Source organism: Lepisosteus oculatus, chromosome 2 (assembly GCF_040954835.1).
Source record: "Lepisosteus oculatus isolate fLepOcu1 chromosome 2, fLepOcu1.hap2, whole genome shotgun sequence".
Taxonomy (NCBI): Eukaryota; Metazoa; Chordata; class Actinopteri; order Semionotiformes; family Lepisosteidae; genus Lepisosteus; species Lepisosteus oculatus.
In genome coordinates this window covers 72403904-72422909 of record NC_090697.1, presented here as the reverse complement: position 1 = coordinate 72422909, position 19006 = coordinate 72403904, and the positions used below count along the sequence as shown (strand labels likewise).

The 19006-nt window shown below is 40.5% G+C and overlaps 2 protein-coding genes across 2 annotated transcripts; one reads left to right on the top strand and one right to left on the bottom strand.

The window, feature by feature from the left end:
- Positions 1-272: 272 nt before the first annotated feature.
- msmbl (microseminoprotein, beta-like) lies at positions 273-3812 on the bottom strand. Its single transcript, XM_006625480.3, has 4 exons — positions 3704-3812; positions 2818-2905; positions 662-782; positions 273-494 (listed from the first exon to the last, which is right to left on the bottom strand). The coding sequence occupies exons 1-4, from the start codon at positions 3704-3706 to the stop codon at positions 365-367; spliced, it is 342 nt and encodes a 113-aa protein (XP_006625543.2). The 5' UTR covers positions 3707-3812; the 3' UTR covers positions 273-364.
- A 2889-nt stretch (positions 3813-6701) lies between these two features.
- On the top strand, positions 6702-17716 carry actr1b (actin related protein 1B). Its single transcript, XM_006625304.3, has 11 exons — positions 6702-6903; positions 10574-10638; positions 11621-11696; positions 12350-12475; positions 13041-13165; positions 13766-13982; positions 14378-14470; positions 14739-14913; positions 15471-15532; positions 16133-16173; positions 17167-17716. The coding sequence occupies exons 1-11, from the start codon at positions 6856-6858 to the stop codon at positions 17267-17269; spliced, it is 1131 nt and encodes a 376-aa protein (XP_006625367.1). The 5' UTR covers positions 6702-6855; the 3' UTR covers positions 17270-17716.
- Positions 17717-19006: the final 1290 nt, after the last annotated feature.

Below are 19006 nucleotides of genomic sequence, written 5' to 3'. Positions count from 1 at the left end.
TCTTGTAGTGGCAGTTGAAATTACTCACCCAGTTGCCAGTACCTGTAAACATCGTCTTCATACTTTGTAGACACACAGTTTTAAAAGTAGATGTAAATGTATACATCGCAGATGTAGATGTAGTCACTTATGCTGGATACAACAATTAGTTACAAGTAATGCACATCTTTAAAAAACTTTAAGGATTTCAGCATGTGGTAGTTTCTCCATTCACAAAACACTATCTTTAAGAACCCTGAACTATGTGGATAGACAAGACTGAAAAATTCAAGTTGAAAATGAGCAAAAACGATTTTATTTGGGGTAATCTTTTATTGCCCTGGTTTATGTTGTGTAGCCATTGACCCAAATTCTCAAAGGAGCCTCACTTCCCAGTTGCACCAAAGATAGGGCAAGGCTGGGTGTGGTCGTTCTTCTTAAACACCTTGTATTCACAGTTCTCCCAGTCAAACTCCTTCATGCAGTCATCAGGGAACCTGACCGGTGTGGAGTACCTGCAATCACAATTGCAGCCTGGAGTCAAAGTGCATTTTGTTTCAACCAATCGCGTGAGGTTATATGATAATGAGGAACCTGAGACCATGAACAGAGTACAACGTACATTTTGCATGCTAGAGGCAAGTAGTTATTTGTTGGATAGGCACATGCCTACAGCACTTACGCATCACAACATCTGCCACACGTGCAGTCTTGGCACTTGGAGTTCCTCCAGCGTGAGCCCATCTCGTGGAGAGTCTTATCCACGGGGTCCTCACAATGAGTCAGCAGCTTGGGATTCATGCCTAGACAGAAACACAAGGTGTGGTGTTCCCTTTTAGGGAGATACAGGAGGAGCCCACATGTCTTTCTCTGTTACCCCTGTATATCAGGGAACTTTCTTTGTTCTGACTTCAACTAAACATACCAAACACTGGAAAAGAAAAAACAAATTCACTACATCATAGTTCACGGAGAATATTCCCAGTTTACTTTGAGCTGCTAGACCTGCAATGTCTTTTTGTTTAGATAAGAAATAGTAAAAAGGTGTGCAGGTCATTTAGCCTCTCATATTCATTAGGTTACTAGCAGGCAATCTATTCAAGGATCTCATCCTGCTGTTTCTTGAAGAAAGCTGGTGCATTAGCTCCAACAATGTGGCTGAGTGGCGTTTTGCAGACTCCCACAACACTCAGTGTAAACAGGTGCATCCTGCTGTTTTTAAATGCATTTACCCTTCGTTTCCACTTGTGTTTTCGAATATGCATTTCAGCCCCTTTAACCTATCTGTGTAAGGCAATCTTTTATGTACAGGACTCACCTCATTGTCCTTCATTGGAATAAAATGCACGACAATTGTGCCTTGGTCTAAAAGATTTTTTGCTAATACTTTGTACATGTAAACGTTATTTCCCTTGACTTGAATTCTACACTTGTCGCAATGTAGCTCAGAATTCTGTTGGCCTTTTAACAGCTTCATAAAATGTTTGGTGGAGGACAAGTACCACAAAAACAACTTTTCTTTTCTTTACATGTTCTTTTCTACTTGCATGTAATACTTTAGGTTTGCATACATTAACTTGAATTTGCTTGGTAATACTTCTTGTGTATATACCAAGCCAATCCTTCCAACTCTCCATTCAAAATGACTGACTTCTGCCCTTTCTGTCTTAATTCTTTCTTTTGCCCTGCAGCAGGAATGGGATGAATGCTTTCTATAAGTAGGGTCACCTACTTCTATTCAGCGTCCTCGTCTCTCCATCTTGACCTTGTATATAAGGAAGCTCATTTTAAAACCCCTGTACTGTACATGCAACATGCTTTTCAGGATGTTTTTTATCTTTGCCAGAAATAAACCCGGTATTGCACCAAAAGTCATCGATTAAGCAAATTGTGTTGTCTCTTCACCCACAGCCTCTGAAAATTCCTTACTGCATAAGTTTCTAATCACCTCCCAAGATGAGGAAAAACAAGAAAATATGCTTGTTTTAAACTCTAATGCCTTGAATACAAGGAAACTCCAACAGCAAGGAAGCTGCTGGTTTGAATCCAGACTGAAGTCAGAGCGGGTGGCACAAAGTTAATATACTATTATTGGATTTGGGTGGGAGACTCACAGCTTAGCTGTTCAACACTACCTCATCACCCCCACACCCCAAAATACCATGTGTAGCTTGGTGTCTGTAAGACTGGGTATTTCGCAGTCTGTTTCTGACCTCCAGCTGGCTTTGCTATTTTCTGTTTTGCTGGGTACAATGAAGAGCCCCAAGACTGGGCAGAGAACATGTTTCAGAGATTCAAAGGTAATATCTCCCGCTACATTACTTTTGCTTATTGCCTTCTCTTTCTCACACCTGAAGAAGGCTACACGGCCGAAACGTCGTGTTTTCTTTCTTCTTTTTTTCAGCATGGAATACACCTATTACTTGTTCCTTTGCAGCCTATGCATGCTGACGCATCTACCCACCTGATGTTTCAGAGAGCTGCCTTTTGCTTACGTTACACAAAGCAATTGATGAACACACAGGAGATTTTCTCCACAGTCTCTGGGTGTGTACACATCACTTCCACCCTCTGAATTTATGCTAGCTTCAATCCAGTGGATATCCTGCAGCTGAAATTTGACATAACATGAATCTGAATGCTGCTTGCTTGGCACAATATGTTCCAGCTGATATCTGGAAAAACAATTAGAATATTTATAAATCATTCATAACAGGGCTTACTAACCTAGGAGTACACTGAGTGAAAATGAACTTTTTTTTTAATATAGGCAGCTGGAAGGTTTTAAGTATAGGGTAAATACTCTGCAATATCTAGGGCTTGGAAGGAGTCTCATACCTGGTTTCATTGTCAGTTCCACGTGGTAGCAGCCAGGCTGGCTAAGGTGAAGCACAGCACAAAGTAGCAGGGCAACAGCCAAGGACTTCTGCAGAAAGGATCAGCATCAGATACAGAAGGCACATATCAGGAACTTCTCCAGAACCACTCAGCACTCACAGAGAGAAAGCATGCAGATACACAGCACAAATACCAGGCGTAGTTTATAATACAACACAGCAAACAGGCAGATCAAGTACAAATGCACAGAGACAGCAATCAGATCAGGGACTTCTGCAACCAGAAGCACATAAAATACACAAATAAGCTTTAAAACACAACAATTTGTATTGAACAAGTATTTGACTTCTTTATCTGTTTACAATTAAATATCAATATATACAAAGAGGTATTTATATAAATTATGTGCAGTGTGTAATCTTCACCATAAAATTACAGAGGTTACTACCTGAAAGGAATAATTTTAATTAAGTATGACTGAGAGCTATAAAGCTTCTGTAAATTGTTTACATCTCCTGGCAATAATAACATAATAATAGCAGAGTGAAATTGTTGGAAAACAGAAAAGTGCCTAGAGTTTTGTGTCTGGTAAGAGGCAAAATTCTGAGAAAAGGTTATTACATGTACAGTACATAGCCTTAAAACAGAACTGAAATTCAAATGGCTTTACTTAACACAGTTAAAAAAGGCTACAGAATCTAAAAATCTAAAATCTGTGTAATTTTTCAACCTTAAAAATTAATGTTTAATTACAATAATTAAACACCATCGAGACAATGTTATAGTACAGGCATCCTGCTGGTTTTAAAGACTAATATAACTTCCACTTCAAAATATTTTTTGGACCTATTTTTTATGAATAAAAGAACGTAAAGCAGAGTCTTACCATTGTCTCAGTTCCTTCGGGTCTGAGCTGTATGTCTGGTCTGTTGAAATGACAACTGAATTTATACTGGCTATCACAAAGACCACAGGGCTCTTAACCCCAAAAGTAAATATTAGTTTTAAGTTTAAAGAGAGGGGAATACTGTTTTTTAGGGAATGTGTTTCCAGATAAGAACCTCTCCCTACCCTTATGGATGTTTACCTTTACCTGGTGAGCACTGGGATCATGTTATCCTGAAGCCTGATTATTTGTTTTGTGTGGCATAGGTTTCGATGGCATAGGCTTCACAACGGGCTTGGAGCGCCTGGCCCCGTTACACCCTTTTCTTCCCCCGACCCTTCCTGGATCCCGCTCCAGCTTTTAACTTTGTCATGCCTGTCATGGATGGACCACCCGGCTCCGGACATTTGCATTCCCTGGATTTTCCTACGGACTCCCTTTGGACTTGTTTGCCTTGGACCATATTGAGAGGAACCTCTTGACTGTCTGAGAAGATGAGAAACAGGTATTTCCAACGCCATCCACGGCACTGTGAAAATTAGTACTTTTCACGTTTTTAGCAGGTTTTCAGTTAGCAGGTTTTCAGTTTTTTTCACGTTTTTGCTCTGTCTTTACATTTGGATTTTCAATACTGGGGTGAAGCAGCAAAAAAACACACCTTGAGGAGAGTCATTGTAACCCAATCAACTGTTTATTCACCCAAATAAAAGTTCAGCTAATAAACCACTAGTCAGTCAAAACCAGATGACTAAGTTCATACCCTTTAAATAAACAAAAAGAAAAGTTTCCTTTGAACTGTTAGTGTAATTTGTGTTGACATCTAGTCTTACAGTTTTGATAACAGTGCAAACAGTAGTGTTATATATTAACTTTTCTCCTTGCTTGTGCTCTTTGGTAAACTGCAGGGAGGTTCCTTAGCAAAAAGAACATAGATTTACACCACACTGATGTGAAACAACTCATGGAACTTCCTCTGTGCAGCACCACTTCCTAAATATTGCAATCGTACAATGACAATTGATTTGTACCTAAGATCAGGTACCATTAAACCATTAAAACCAAGAGTTTTGGCAGGACTGAGACAACATTGTGCAGCTGCAACTTTCAACACTGATATCTGAATAATAAAACAATGTGGCTACTTCACCAACCTCAAAAACAGAGACATTATAATTTTTTTACACTAGCAGGCTTTCTTAAAATGAATCTCCACTCTGAGAATGAGGAGCACTCAAAAAAAGTCTTCAATTTGGTGAACATTTACAGATACAGTATAAGACTCCTGGAGGGGCTAGTGTCTTCTGTTGATTTTTCTACCAAAGCTTCCAGCCACATAATTGTCTTAAGTATTCAATTTAGCACTTATAGAAATGCAACACAGAAAAGAAAATATATATATATAGGGAGAATAAAATTCTGTATATGGAGACGCAAACACTGTATAGGGATAATTAAAATGCATAGCACAAGGAGAACAAAACAATGTACAGAAAGGGAAGATACACAGTGCCTATAGAAAGTCTACACCCCTCTTGGACTTTTTCATATTTTATTGTGTTACAGCATGGAACCATGATGTATTTAACTGAGAATTTTTGCCACTCATCAACACAAAGTACTCTATAATGTCAAAGTAAAAACATTAACATTAAAAGTCCTGACATTTTACTAAATTAATTCAACATAAAAAACAGAAAATATTTAAATGCATAAGTATTCACCCTGTGCTTTGACACACCTAAATTACCTCTGAAGTAACCAACTCTCTTCTCCAAGTCACATAATTACTTGTCTGGAGCCCACCTGTGTGCAGTTGAGGTGGTTCATATGATTTCAGAATAAATTCACCTGTGTCTGGGAGCTTCCCCACTTTTTCCATGGAAACACTACACTATGAAGACCAAGGAACATTCCAAGCAGATCCGAGACAAGGTTCTTGAAAAATACCAGCCAGGGCAAGGAGATAAGAACATTTCCTAAGGCATTGAATATACCTTGAAGTACAGTGAAGTGCATCATTAAAAAGGTGAGAAAATATGGAACAATTGTGAATCTGCCCGGAACTGGCCGTCTTCCAAAACTGAGTGTCCGGGCAAGAAGAGCCGTAGTAAGGGAGACCACCAAGAGGCCTACGGCAACTCTAAAGGAGTTAGTCTTCCATGATGGAGATGAGAGAAACTGCATGAGACAGCAATAGCTTGTACACTTCATAAATCTGGCTGGTAGGGAAGAGTGGAAACACACCCCAATTAGAAAACTGAAATTTGCCTGCAATGCTGTGGGTAAGGAGATGACAGTGTTCCCTCTGGAGCAGGATTGGAAACTGCAAGTCTAGACCATCCACCCATTATTAGAAAGCCACTTACTTACACCTGGGAGCGTTTGTGATCGTCTTAGAAGCATAGAGAACTAAGGAGAAGCACATCCTTGAGGATGCACACTCCACAGGGAAGGTACATCAGTCCAGAAATGAACCTAGGACCCAAATGCTGTGAGGCAGCAGTATTAAATGACCCATCACTGTCCCACTCCCAGCCGTGACCGGTAGCATTTAACCCTACATACACTGCACTACTGTCCTAGGACCCAAAAGAGTGTGGCCACCAAATATAAGAAAAAATGATTTTGCAAGAGATTTGTTCACCAAAACAAAATAATAAAATATACTTGTTTGTATTTTCTGGTTAATTCTATTAATACATTCTGGTACCGTGAGGGCATTGGTTCTTCTATTTCAGGATGCGCCGCGTTGTCCGTACCAACACCCATCAGCTTACTCTGACATACTGTATGGGCGCTGTTTCGGTGCGTTCAACGGGTCGTCATCAGGGGATGACATCATAGTCTTCCCTGCAACCAACCTCGAACAGTTCTTGCCCGCCTTCTTCGCTCTCCGATTGGCTCTGCGACACATCCGGTTTGCCCTTGTGCCGGTCCGTTGTTGTGCATTGCTTCCTCATCGATTGGCCAATGGCCTTGTCTGTCAAAGCGCGTTGTTCCGCCCTCTCCTTTCTACCCGAGGTGTAGCCGGTTAGGTTGAGGCTTAGCGAACTGCTGTGTGAGAGGAAAGTGACAGGGCTTTTTTATATGTATTTAATTTTGAGAAAAAGAGAACAGATACATTACAGCGATTAACAGTAAAACAGCTCGTCATGGAGTCTTATGACATAATAGCTAACCAGCCTGTGGTGATTGATAATGTAAGTACAGGTTTTACGTGGAACTACCCACACCCTAAACATTCGCTAGACAGAGATGGGTTTATTGTTTTTATGGCTCAGCTGCAACTGTTTGTGTTTTCAAATTGCTTCATTCGTAAACTTTAGGAATACTGCTGCGCTTTAAACCCCCCTTCATTAAAATCGCTGGGGATACAGATCGACACAGCCAGTTTTAATATAACGCTTAGCGATTAGAGATCTTGGTGTGTCATCAGAGAGCTTCAGCTATTGTCATTATTTTTTCACATCATATAAGCTTAGCACTGCCGCACTGATTCCCTTTTTTACTTGCGCCGCTGTTATGCGAAGGGAATTCAAAATCAACAGCGCTGTGTGTACAGTATGTATTGCCATTTTGCTATCGTGATGTACTGAAGCCAAGTCACTGTGGAGGTACCACGACTCCGCCTATCATAACGTCTGCAAGGCTTCATGAATCAGAAACCAGCAGTGATGGAGACATTACAGTAGCCGATGGCAGACATTGCCGGTGCCACTTCTAGCGCCCTGTGTTTTTGTGAACTTATGTTGTCCTTCGCTTCGACGTCTCCACCCGGAATGGAAATCTGGTCATGTGCGCGGATGTTGTGTAGCTCTGGTGCTGCACAGAAGACAACCCGGCGTCAGATCCTGCTGTTCACTGCAATAGCACGCGTTTAAAATTAAAAATGATAATTTCTGTCATGTACAAGGCAGTGGGGGTAGAAACGGTTGTAAGGATATTATAATATTATTCTACCGGAGGCCAAAATAGTGTGCACTTAATCTCAGTCATTCTGTTTAAGTGGTTTGCAGTAAATTCTTGGATTGCAACGGTACGATTGTCATTTTAAAAGCCAGAACAGTACACGTATTTCCATTGTAAAACCTGGACTAAGCTCATTGTATGCTGTGTAACAAGCGCACGTCCACTCTTGGATTCATAAATCAGGCATTCCACATTTCAGACTTTCAAACGTACAAACTGGCGAAAAAAGTGTCAGATTAGAATGAATTATCAAAGTTCTTTAATGTGCAGGTGAGCCGCACAAAAGCATCCTGTGCTCCTGCATAGCTATCTTGCTAGAGGACTCTGTAAGCATGAGTCTGCGATGAATCCGCAGGCAGTCAGTCTGGGTCCAAAGTTATTGGATGTTATTTTCATTACGGAGCATTATCACCATCATCTTTTGGAATAATGGCACCTGTGATAGTCTTCATCCTGTTTCAGCCAACGTTTGACAGTCTTATTATGATCCTGAAAAAAAAAGAAATAATGCTTTCATATCTGATACCATGAATAAGAATATTTTTTCTGTCTGTGTTCCTTGATGAAACAGCAGTGTTTTTGAAAGTGGAACACACAACATAGGATTGTTTTGTCCTCAAGGCTTTCCAAATATTTAAAAGGTGCTGATGTGCCTTTCTGGTAGGTTTTCACAGTGGGATGCCCTTATATACAGAAATCCTCTTAAAAACATTCTGGATCTAACAGTAATTATGAAACCAGTTCCTCAGGGACATGCTCCTCTGCCATCTGAAGGCTCTTGTGTTGGATGTTCTTTACCAGTTGCTCTAAATTTTAGTGCTCCCTTTGAACACATTGCGAAGCTAGTAGAAACTGCAGTTACCTTATTGTAATTGAGGTCCGATTGGACAGTTATCAAAATGGGAGGCACTTTTATTTTAATTTAATGTTTTTGTTTCTTAAATTTTTTCAAAACTGATTCTTGGGTATATCTAGTCTCTTCCTGTTTTGCAGTTGCATCTGGAATGGGCAGTGTTTTGATCAGTAATGCTTTGCTTGGACTGAAAGCACTTGTTCAGTTTGTGGGACAGGAGCAGAGAGTTACTGTAGTGACTGAATAGGTCTCTGTATTAAGATGTGTTGAACTGCAGCAAGGGCTATTACTAATTGATCTTAGTATCACAAACATCCATTAGTCACAATGTGATTGCCTGAGGTAAAACCAAAAAAACAGAAAATAACAGAATATGAAAAAAACAAGCTAATAAAGCCTGTTTGTTGTGTTAAAGATCCTGATACGGGCTTCTTTGTTCAAGCTCTTTTGAAATGCTAGAATGTCAAATACCCATAACAATCTGCGGTATTTATTTTTGAAATTTTAGAGTTCAAAAGTATATCCGTTTCCCATTTATTTGACCATTTTTAAGTTGAAAATTCTTGTTTGAAGTTCATTATCATTCTTCCAAAAATAGTGACACCAGCAGCACCACAACAATACAATATTCCTATCGTAAGCATCATTTTTAAGATCAGCTGACTTGATGTTAGAATCCCAGACAATCTGGGTATTTTTGGAAGTTGTTTTTTTTTTTCTTCAAATGTGGGCTTAGAAAGATTTTGATTAGAAGTATACTGAATGTTTTCTGATCGGCAGCCACTGAGTTGAGTTAAAATTGCTCTGATGTTTACCTTATTAAAATGAAAATGCCGTTTTTCCAGTTCCTTAAACAGTTTTAGCAAAGCCAGTCCAGGAGGCAATAAGTGAAATAACTGTGATAACAGCGTCTTAAGATGGAGAGCACTAAGATTGTGCTTGTTTTATGTATAATGTTTTGGAAGAGTTATTGCACCCATGGCAGATCTTTGTGTTCCTTAATGACCTTAATACAGTATAGATGAATTAGTTGAAGTTTGGTCTACTTCAGTGAAATGGCTACAGAGGCTTTGACATGCTGTGTGTCTTTGAAGGGAAACAATGATGTCTGAAAGAGAGATCAGTCTATACCTGTGGCGGTAGGAGAATACCAAAATACATTATACAAATACAAAATACCAGATACATTTCCAGGCCTAAGGGAATGGCCTACACTGACAGTCTGAAGGAACTGATGATTTTTATTATTGAACTGAGAAGATTGCACGGGGACCTGACACAAGTATTCAGAATCCTCAAAGGCATCGACAAAGTCAATACAGTGGACGTCTTCAGAATGTGCATTTAAAACCAAGAGCAGGAGGCTCTTCTTTACCCAAAGGGTTGTGGGGGTCTGGAACAGGTACCTAGCCATGTTGTTGATGCTGATACCCTGGCGTTTTTAAGGTCATGGCTGGGTGGGATCCTTGAATCAATTCATTTATAACTGCCAAACAGGTTAGATGAGCTGAACTGCCTCTTCTCATTTGTAATCTTTCTCACCTACTTTCTTTATATGTTCAAAAGCAACCATTTTCACTCTTGTCATCTTCTTAGTTGTTATGAGAGCTTTGCACTGAGGCAGGTTGGAAAATATCCTCAGATTTTTGGGCTTTGCTGTTTTTGGTGGCATCAGTGACGGACTGGAGTTGTGGGTGACATTTTTATTAAGATTTCTGTCCGTACTTTATTCTGTTTTGTAGCATCATAGTTTCATAGTATCACTAAGGTTTGCATCTTCTTCATTGAAAACAAAGGTTTGTATAATCCAGACTTGATTCAAAACAAGAGAGAACCAGCTAAGGCTTGTGGAAAGCTATCCTTGTTGGAAATGACAAAAATTAATTCAAATGTTCATGTTACCTGTTTAACTTTCAGGAATAATTTATTTCCAAAAGCAGACTCTATTAGTTTGTATAAATCCAGTAGTTTTTGTTTGTCAATAAAACTTGATTCTTTTTCAGAAATGATAATTATTTACACTCTTATCTTTATTTTTCTTTTTTTAGGGATCAGGTGCTGTTAAAGCTGGCTTTGCTGGAGATCAGATTCCCAAATACTGTTTTCCCAACTAGTAAGTCATTTTTTGGTTTTGATGTAAAAATAGATATTTCTTTAGACATTGTATTCATGAAAAACTTTCCTGTTTTTGAAGTTCCCCAGGTTACTCTATCTCAGATTTTCAAGCACAGTGATGACTGTGTATATCTCTTCATAAGCAGTAGTTTACAGTGCATGAGTAGACATACATGTGTAATAGATATCGAGCAAAATGATTGTTTCCATGACTGTTTATTCTGTTTACTAAAATTCAAAAATATAAAATGATAAAAAAGCAGAAGTATAACAATCAGGTTCCACTAACAGAATTCCTATCTTCCATACAGGTTAGTTTTGTTTTCTGTAACATCAATATCTTCTCTTTGATCTTCCATTCTCCCATTTGAAATAAAAAAACTTTACAACTGTTTATGACATGCTTTATCGTCCCTTCCCCAGTTCCATTATCTAAGCAGTAAGTTTAAACAGTAAAGATCTGGAGAAGGCTCCGCAGCCGAAATGATTTTCTTCATTTTACTTTTCACTGTGGAATTAAACTCTGTTCAAAACTGATTCTCAGGTATATCTAGGATGTTGTATAGAGGTATTTCCCTCCAAAATAACACAGATGAAGAACGGGAAGTGACTAAAAACCAGTCCTTTTGGTTCAAGTTTGACGCGCATGCTTTCCTTTTGTCTGCTGTTTCACGGTTTTTCTATTTTTAGAGATGAAAATAACACTCTCGTTGTGGAGCAGGTTACTCTTTTTCAGATTTTTACAAGGTGGAAGAATGTGGACAAATTATGGCACAGGAAGCATATTAAATTCACATTATGCGCTTTCATAAAAAAATAAATCGACACAGTTGGAATATTAGGGACGTTAAAAAGTAGGAAGCCTCCTTGTATGTGTGTTAGATTAACTGGAGTAACTGGAGGGAATATTGCCTGTAAGTATCCATGCTGCTTTGACGTGCCAGGGTTTGGCTTACACATGACCTGTGTCTCAATTCCAGTGTGGGACGTCCCAAGCATGTGCGGGTGATGGCAGGTGCCCTGGAAGGGGATCTCTTCATTGGCCCTAAAGCAGAGGTAACTCTATTTTCTGTGCCCCGATATCATCATTTTAATCAGGATGGCTTAGCAACCTCAAGTAAACCACAAAAGTAGTCACACACGGACTTTTACTCGTCGGCACAAAATGAACAACAAAAGACAACATTTTGTTGAAACTTGCCTTTTTCAAGGATGATTGTATTACAAAAAAGAATCACACATTTGTTATTCACACCTGACCAATAGTGAACCTTTCAAATTATCCTTAAATTGGAATTCAAATCACAGTCTTTTCAGGCTGTTTTAAAAAAATGTATCACATATAAGTGGACTGCTTTTCTAAACTGGTAAATAATGCACATCTTAATATAGTGCTATATTATCAACATGAGGGGGCTTAACATTGCTACAGATGGACAGAGATCCGACTCCTTTTAAGATCTGTTTTATAAAAGGTAATTTTTGAAATTGTCACAGTCCTTTTATTAATTAATGTTTGAACTTCACTCTGCAGTGCTGTTCTTTCAAGATGAACTGGCAGTGTACAGAAACCCTGTTCCTCTTAATCATATGTGTTTCCTGCAGAAGCAAATGAATTATATCCGAATTATCGATCTGATCATCTCTGTGACCTGCTGAGAAGAGAAATCCATTCTCTCTCGTGTTTCCTCTTTGCCTGTACTATGCAGGAGCACCGGGGACTTCTGTCAGTGCGGTACCCCATGGAGCACGGGATCGTGAAAGACTGGAATGACATGGAGCGCATTTGGCAGTATGTCTACTCCAAAGACCAACTGCAGACTTTCTCTGAAGAGGTAGGCAGAAGAACATTAGAAACAATGCAAACTTTTTGGCTCATCTATCCCATTCTGTGGAGCTAACTGATTCCAGGATCTCATCCAGCCCTTCCTTGAAGGAAACCAGGGTGTCGGCTTCAGAGACATGGCTGGGCAAAATGTTCCACCCTTCCGCAACCCTCAGTTTTAAAAGCACTTCTGCGTAGTTTCCACTTGTGTCGTCTGGTTTGTGTTACCCTGTTTTTTCCAAAGAAGTTCACTGCGTTGACTTAGTCAGTGCCGTTGAGAATTTTGAATACACTAATTCTTCCCAGAACACCATTGTTGTGTTACTGATGCATTTTATATGAAAATGTTTAATCGGGGGGAGATTTTCCAGTTACAAATAATGGAATTAACCACATTTTATTATTTTGTTATTAACAGCATGTCTACAGATATGTTTTAGTATACTTGTATGTATGTGTTAGTATATTGTGAGCAGGAATGTACACATTAATTTGACATTTTGTGGTCATCACAGGCATTCGTCCTACTTCCACTGGTGATTTTCCTGCATTTCCCCACTTTTTTGCCTTCCCAGCATCCTGTGCTGCTGACTGAGGCACCACTAAACCCCAGCAAGAACCGCGAGCGAGCGGCCGAAGTGTTCTTCGAGACCTTCAACGTGCCTGCCCTCTTCATCTCCATGCAAGCTGTCCTTAGCCTGTGAGCTCCTTCTTCACTGTAGACTCTTGAATCACTGCTCACACACTCCTTCACTAGAGCACAGCATTTTCCTTTATACTGCCGCCGTCACGAAAACTGTACTGAAAACTCTCCTTTCACACTGACTTCATACTGCTAACTTATCGTGGGATTAGTTAGATCAATTTTCTTTTGATTCATGTCCACAACTGAGTTGTGAATATTTGAGACAATGTAGGGTTACAGCCAGGCTGAATGATGGTTTTGATCATCTGAAATTAAAGCAGGGATATTTGCTTATCACTGGTAAATTTGTGATCACGATCATATGCAAATCCTGAGATTTCTGAGGTGCCAGCCAATTTAGGTCCTTGTGTCTGTGAGAATTAATGTCAGAGGTGCTGAGTTTTGTATTAAGTTTTGTATTAAGTTTGATTAAGTGGAGGCTGTTGGCTGATCAGATCGGTTGTTCCCCAATCCAGATCTGGAGGAAACGAGAGTGTTTCACACGGAAAGGAAACCAATAAATAATCTAAAACAAAAGATTGCCGGTGGGTTCAGACCCGCCCATTCTGCGTGGAGTGCGTGCGGTCGGGGCTGAACCTGTTCTTGGCCGGACAGGTACGCCACAGGGAGGACGACCGGTGTGGTCCTGGACGCGGGGGACGGGGTGACCCACGCCGTGCCCATCTACGAGGGATTCGCCATGCCGCACTCCATCATGCGGGTCGACATCGCCGGGCGGGATGTGTCTCGCTACCTCCGCCTGTTGTTGCGCAAGGAAGGCTACGACTTCCACACGTCCGCTGAGTTCGAGGTGGTGCGCACCATCAAGGAGGTAAGGCAGGCTCCAGGGCGGGAGTCACTGTCTGGGGTTCGGAGCTGGGAGCTCTGGCTTCATGTAGTGACGATAGCATTGCACAGCATCCTCATCTGGGGTGTTTTTAGACTGATCAGAGGAAAACAAGAATGCTGTTTCCAATTTCGTTTTTTGAGTTTGAGTTTTTTTAGGTATAAACCTCAATGTTATTAATTTTTTTATCAAATCCCTTGTGCCCTCTTATAAACAATTTCTAAGACAAGCATTTGACTTTTTAGGCAATAATAATTGCTGTAAAACTGGGCAGTTTCAGCACAGACTCATGCACTGTGTTCCCTTGTAATCATTATAGGGATTAAAACCGTATAACAGAGAGGTTGTATATGAACCTTGTGTTCCTCGTCTCCCTACAGAGAGCATGCTACCTGTCCTTGAACCCTCAGAAGGATGAGACCCTGGAGACAGAGAAAGCCCAGTACACACTACCTGATGGCAGCACTCTGGATGTAAGAATCCCCTTTCACAACTTTTCATGAGCTTTTTTTCTTCCAAGTGGGGCCTGTCTGCTGAACTGGCCACCACTGTTGTTACTCTGCATCTGCCTGATGGGTTGTACTGTGTGTGTTACGCAGCTGTAGTGTGGTGATCTTTTCATGTGTGAAAAGGGTTTTACTAAGGCTGTGTTAGTCCATATATTATTTCAGAGAAGGAAAAAATGTTTTGTCTCATTTTTGGGCTCCTGTAAATGGCTGACCTTGACTCTGCTTCCTTCAGATCGGGCCGGCCCGGTTCCGGGCCCCTGAGCTGCTGTTCCGGCCGGACTTGATTGGAGACGAGAGTGAGGGCATTCATGAGGTGCTGGCCTTCGCCATCCAGAAGTCAGACATGGACCTACGGCGCACACTCTTCTCAAACATTGTACTGTCAGGAGGATCCACGCTGTTTAAAGGTGACCGCCCTCTTTCCTCTCTCTCGGTCTCCTCCTGTTCTCTACCACTTTGTGAGACTTTATCCTTCACCACTTCTCTCTCTCAGTATGTCTTTCTTGCTCAGTCTGTCTGTTCCCTTTTTTAACCAGACAGGAGAATCCCTTTTTATCTCTCAAATTCCAGCCCACTTTTATTTGGATCAACACAGATGTTACAGAGTCTTTATTCACTGCAAACAAGTTTGTGATCTCAGTGATGATGGGTGTAGGGGTGCCGTTTTCTGCCATTTTGATGTAAAATAACTTTTCTGATACAAGGGAAAAGCATAACTGATATGAGGGGAACCAGAGAAAACTATTCGAGACTCTAATTTAACAAAAAAAATCGATCAATCGCTTACCTTATTGCTTAAGAATGTTTTTTGTTCCATCCTTAACTATAATCATCCCTTGCCCTTGTGAGTTCCCTCTTCTGTGATGGAACCTCAAACGTGTTGTTCTGAGTAAGTGGGAGAAGTTTGCCTTGCTACTGCAGAAATGCACTTCTTACATGTTTGCTCTCTCTGTGTCTTTGCCAGGTTTTGGGGACCGGTTGTTAAGTGAAGTGAAGAAGTTGGCACCCAAAGATGTTAAAATAAAGGTACATTTCTTTTCCTAAAGTGTGGAGATGTTTTCTGCAGAGTCGGTGCTCTCAAAGAAATCCTTACAGCACAGTCCTTCATTGATGGTGGCAGAGTGCGAAGGGATTTTACACACTGCGTTTTTAATGAGTGTAGCCTTCTCTCACCAACCACAGAACCCACTCACTCATGATTGCCATGCTGTGTACCTGTCTTCCCAGTCGCAGGCTTGCTCCTACATGGTTAAAACCTTAAAAAAGGTTAAAAAAGGTTAAAACCTTGCTCCTACATGGTTAAATATTTGATAAGTGCAAATATTCTCCACAGACTCGTGACTCTTGTCAACTTGTCTCTCTCGTGCATCTCCCTTGCACACAACACGTCTCCGTGCTCAGTGCAGCACTGATTTATTTCCCAAGAACATTTGCAGTGATTATTACTATTTTATATGCTCTATAAGAAGGCTCTATAAGAAGGCATCCCTGAAGCAGCTAAAAATACTACCAAGTGCACAGAAATGTCTTTCTTCTGAACAGGGTGAATGTGATCTGAGTGGGTCTTTTCCAGTCATTCAATAAAAAAAAAAACTGATTTGTTTCTCCCTTGTCTCTCCTCTGTAGATCTCTGCACCCCAGGAGAGATTGTACTCCACGTGGATTGGGTAAGAACTCACTGCAAAATCCTTTTTGTGATTTCCAGTTTTAGACTAAGAGATAGAGTAGAAATCTGGTGAGAAAACTGGTATAAGGCTGTGGCAATATTTTGACCATTAATAGTCAGGATTGTGCAGGAGGAGTTCTCCTCACAATTGATGGTTTAGCAGAGCTCTGAACTTTTTTCTGCTTCCTGGTATCACTTAAGCTGCATGTGGTTAACAGCTGAGTCCTGTCGATCGCAGAGGCGTCCCGGACCAATGCACAAGCAGCATTGCTTTGTGTGTCAGAACAATGGCATCAAACAAGACAGAGATGCAAAATCTACAAGTTGCATCAGCTGGAGACTGTTGAACTCAACAATGCCCGCAGTCCACCATGGAAAACACAGCTGACAATTTTTAATTGTTAAATAATTGTTTCACAGTGTAATATGTACAATTTAACATGTCTAATTTGTAAAGTTGTCCTATACAAAATAGCATGCTGGTATTAATCATCTTCATAGGTTACTATATACAGTGGCTATATGTTCCTTTTTCTTTCACATTTTTCTGTTTCTTTTTTTTACATTACACTGAGTGTGTTACAACTGTGTTTATGGGCAACAGTGTGTCAATAATACATAAATAGTCATCACCCCAGCCTCAACTCTGAAGCCTAGCAGTGCTAGCCAGGGAGCAGGCAATCAGCAAAGGATTTTGGTGGGTTAGTAGGTGGCGCTTGGTCGTTTTGTATCTCCAGTTCACTGGCATGGTGATAATATGGGGGAACTGTGCTGCAGTAAGGGCAGTCTTAGGATAGACATCTCTGACATTTGGACTTAAAAATAAAACCTTTCTGCAGTGAGTGCAGTGTTGCTCACGTTACTGACAATATCAAACCCAGTCCAGGTGCATGCAATATGATTATCTGTTATGATTATTCTGCCACAACCCCAGCCACTTCTAAGCAGTTCCTGCAGCCTGTCACATGCCCGTATTCTCTCTCATTCTGTGCAGGGGGTCAATCCTGGCTTCTCTAGACACCTTTAAGAAGATGTGGGTCTCCAAGAAGGAATATGAAGAGGATGGAGCTCGCGCCATCCATAGGAAGACCTTCTAATAAAAGACAGGCCCCCCCCAGCCCCAATCGTTCTGGTTCAAATCCAGCCCCTCCACCTTCCCAAGGCCCCTTTCCCACATTTTACAGGGAGAAGCCAGGATCCTTGAGCCCGGCATGCCAGCTGATGCCCCTCTACACACACACTCGTGGGGCATATCAGCCAGGACTGGCAGAAGGTTCGGGCAGACAGTCTTGGTCAATTTCCCATCCACCCGCCCCAGATCTGTCAAACACAGCAGGCTTTCAGACACAGCTCCCTCTGTAGTGGACTCTTATATTTGTACATTTGGGCGAAACTGATGGCTGCATTCCTAAACGAAAGCATGAAGTATTTATAAAGATGTTAATCTAAGCCCATGTGATATCATTGCTCTTTCTAATGAGTTGTTTTTGCCATTAATGGAAGTTAATGTTCTTGTTAACTGGATAAATTCAGTTCTACTTTGATCACGTTCTTGTTTTCTTTTCCATGTTCCAGTCTTTACAGTTCTGCAGCGTTGGTGAATGTTGAAAGAAATGGGTTGCTAGCCCATTTTTTTAAAAAAATCTTCATTTTTAATAGTTGTTTGTCAGTTTGACTATGTTGATAAATAATACACAGAAGAGCACTGTACAGCTACACTAATCAGGACCAGTCTATGTGTGGTAATGGTAATGGAGTCATGCAGCTGGGCAGGAACCTCCCATACAGTTTTAATACAGTAGAGTACTGTAGAGTCCAAGCACAAAACATTAAACACATGTTTTTCAGTAGATAGCATTGGAGCTCCAATACTGCCCTGCTACATAAGCAGCAATTCAAAGCAACATCCACTGAAAGATTTCCTCTAGAACCCAGGTTCAGTGCTGTCAGCATCTCTGAAAAATGTCACAGATTCTCATGGGATTTTGTTACCTCATAAAGCATGCAGATGTAGCTTGTGGTGTAGAGTGCAGCTTTTGCTTTTTTTTAGCTAGCTTTTCGAGATGTGGTTTAGTTTTGACTTTTTTCCTTGCTTACATTCCACGTTTTACACGCTTTGATTTGCTTTTCCCATTTTATACAGTTAAAGGAAAAAGTGAGCTGAGGAAATAGTGTTTGGCTAACGTGTTCATCAGCAGTTGTGCAATGCCCTGCTATAATTGCAAAACGATCTTATTAATAACTTAGTATAGCTTATTACCCCTTTGACCATGATACTGTTTGAAGTTCTCCGTTTGTATCTTTGTGTCTGTGTAAACAATTTAAAACTTGAATTTGTGGCCAGGCTATAATTTGAGATTTGTATGTCAGTTTAATTATCCATGAATATTCATTTCCAGCCATTAGTAGATGTGTCGGAGAATGCAATCTGCTTCTCACCAATTCTCATTATTGGATGTGGAAATGATCAACAATCAGTATGATCATTGTTACCTCTTACAGGTATAAAATCAATTGAAAAACATGTCTCCTGTATTAGACGTGATAGAGTTATTAGCATAATATTAAAATATAAACATTCCCCTTGAATCTTGACACCTGAAGACAAGTTCACCTAGCTGTTGTTGTCTTTATGGCTTTCTGAAACTTGTACACTTTCCATAGGATGCTGAGAATGAGTGGTCCTTTTCATTGTGAGTTAATTCTCAACTGCCTGTGCGTGCATCTGTTGCTGTGATTAATGCTTTAGGCGTTTCATTATTAGGGCACAGATAATGGCAAGTTAGCAAGGCATGTTCTGTTTTGAGCTATATCCAATCCCTAACCGTAAATTA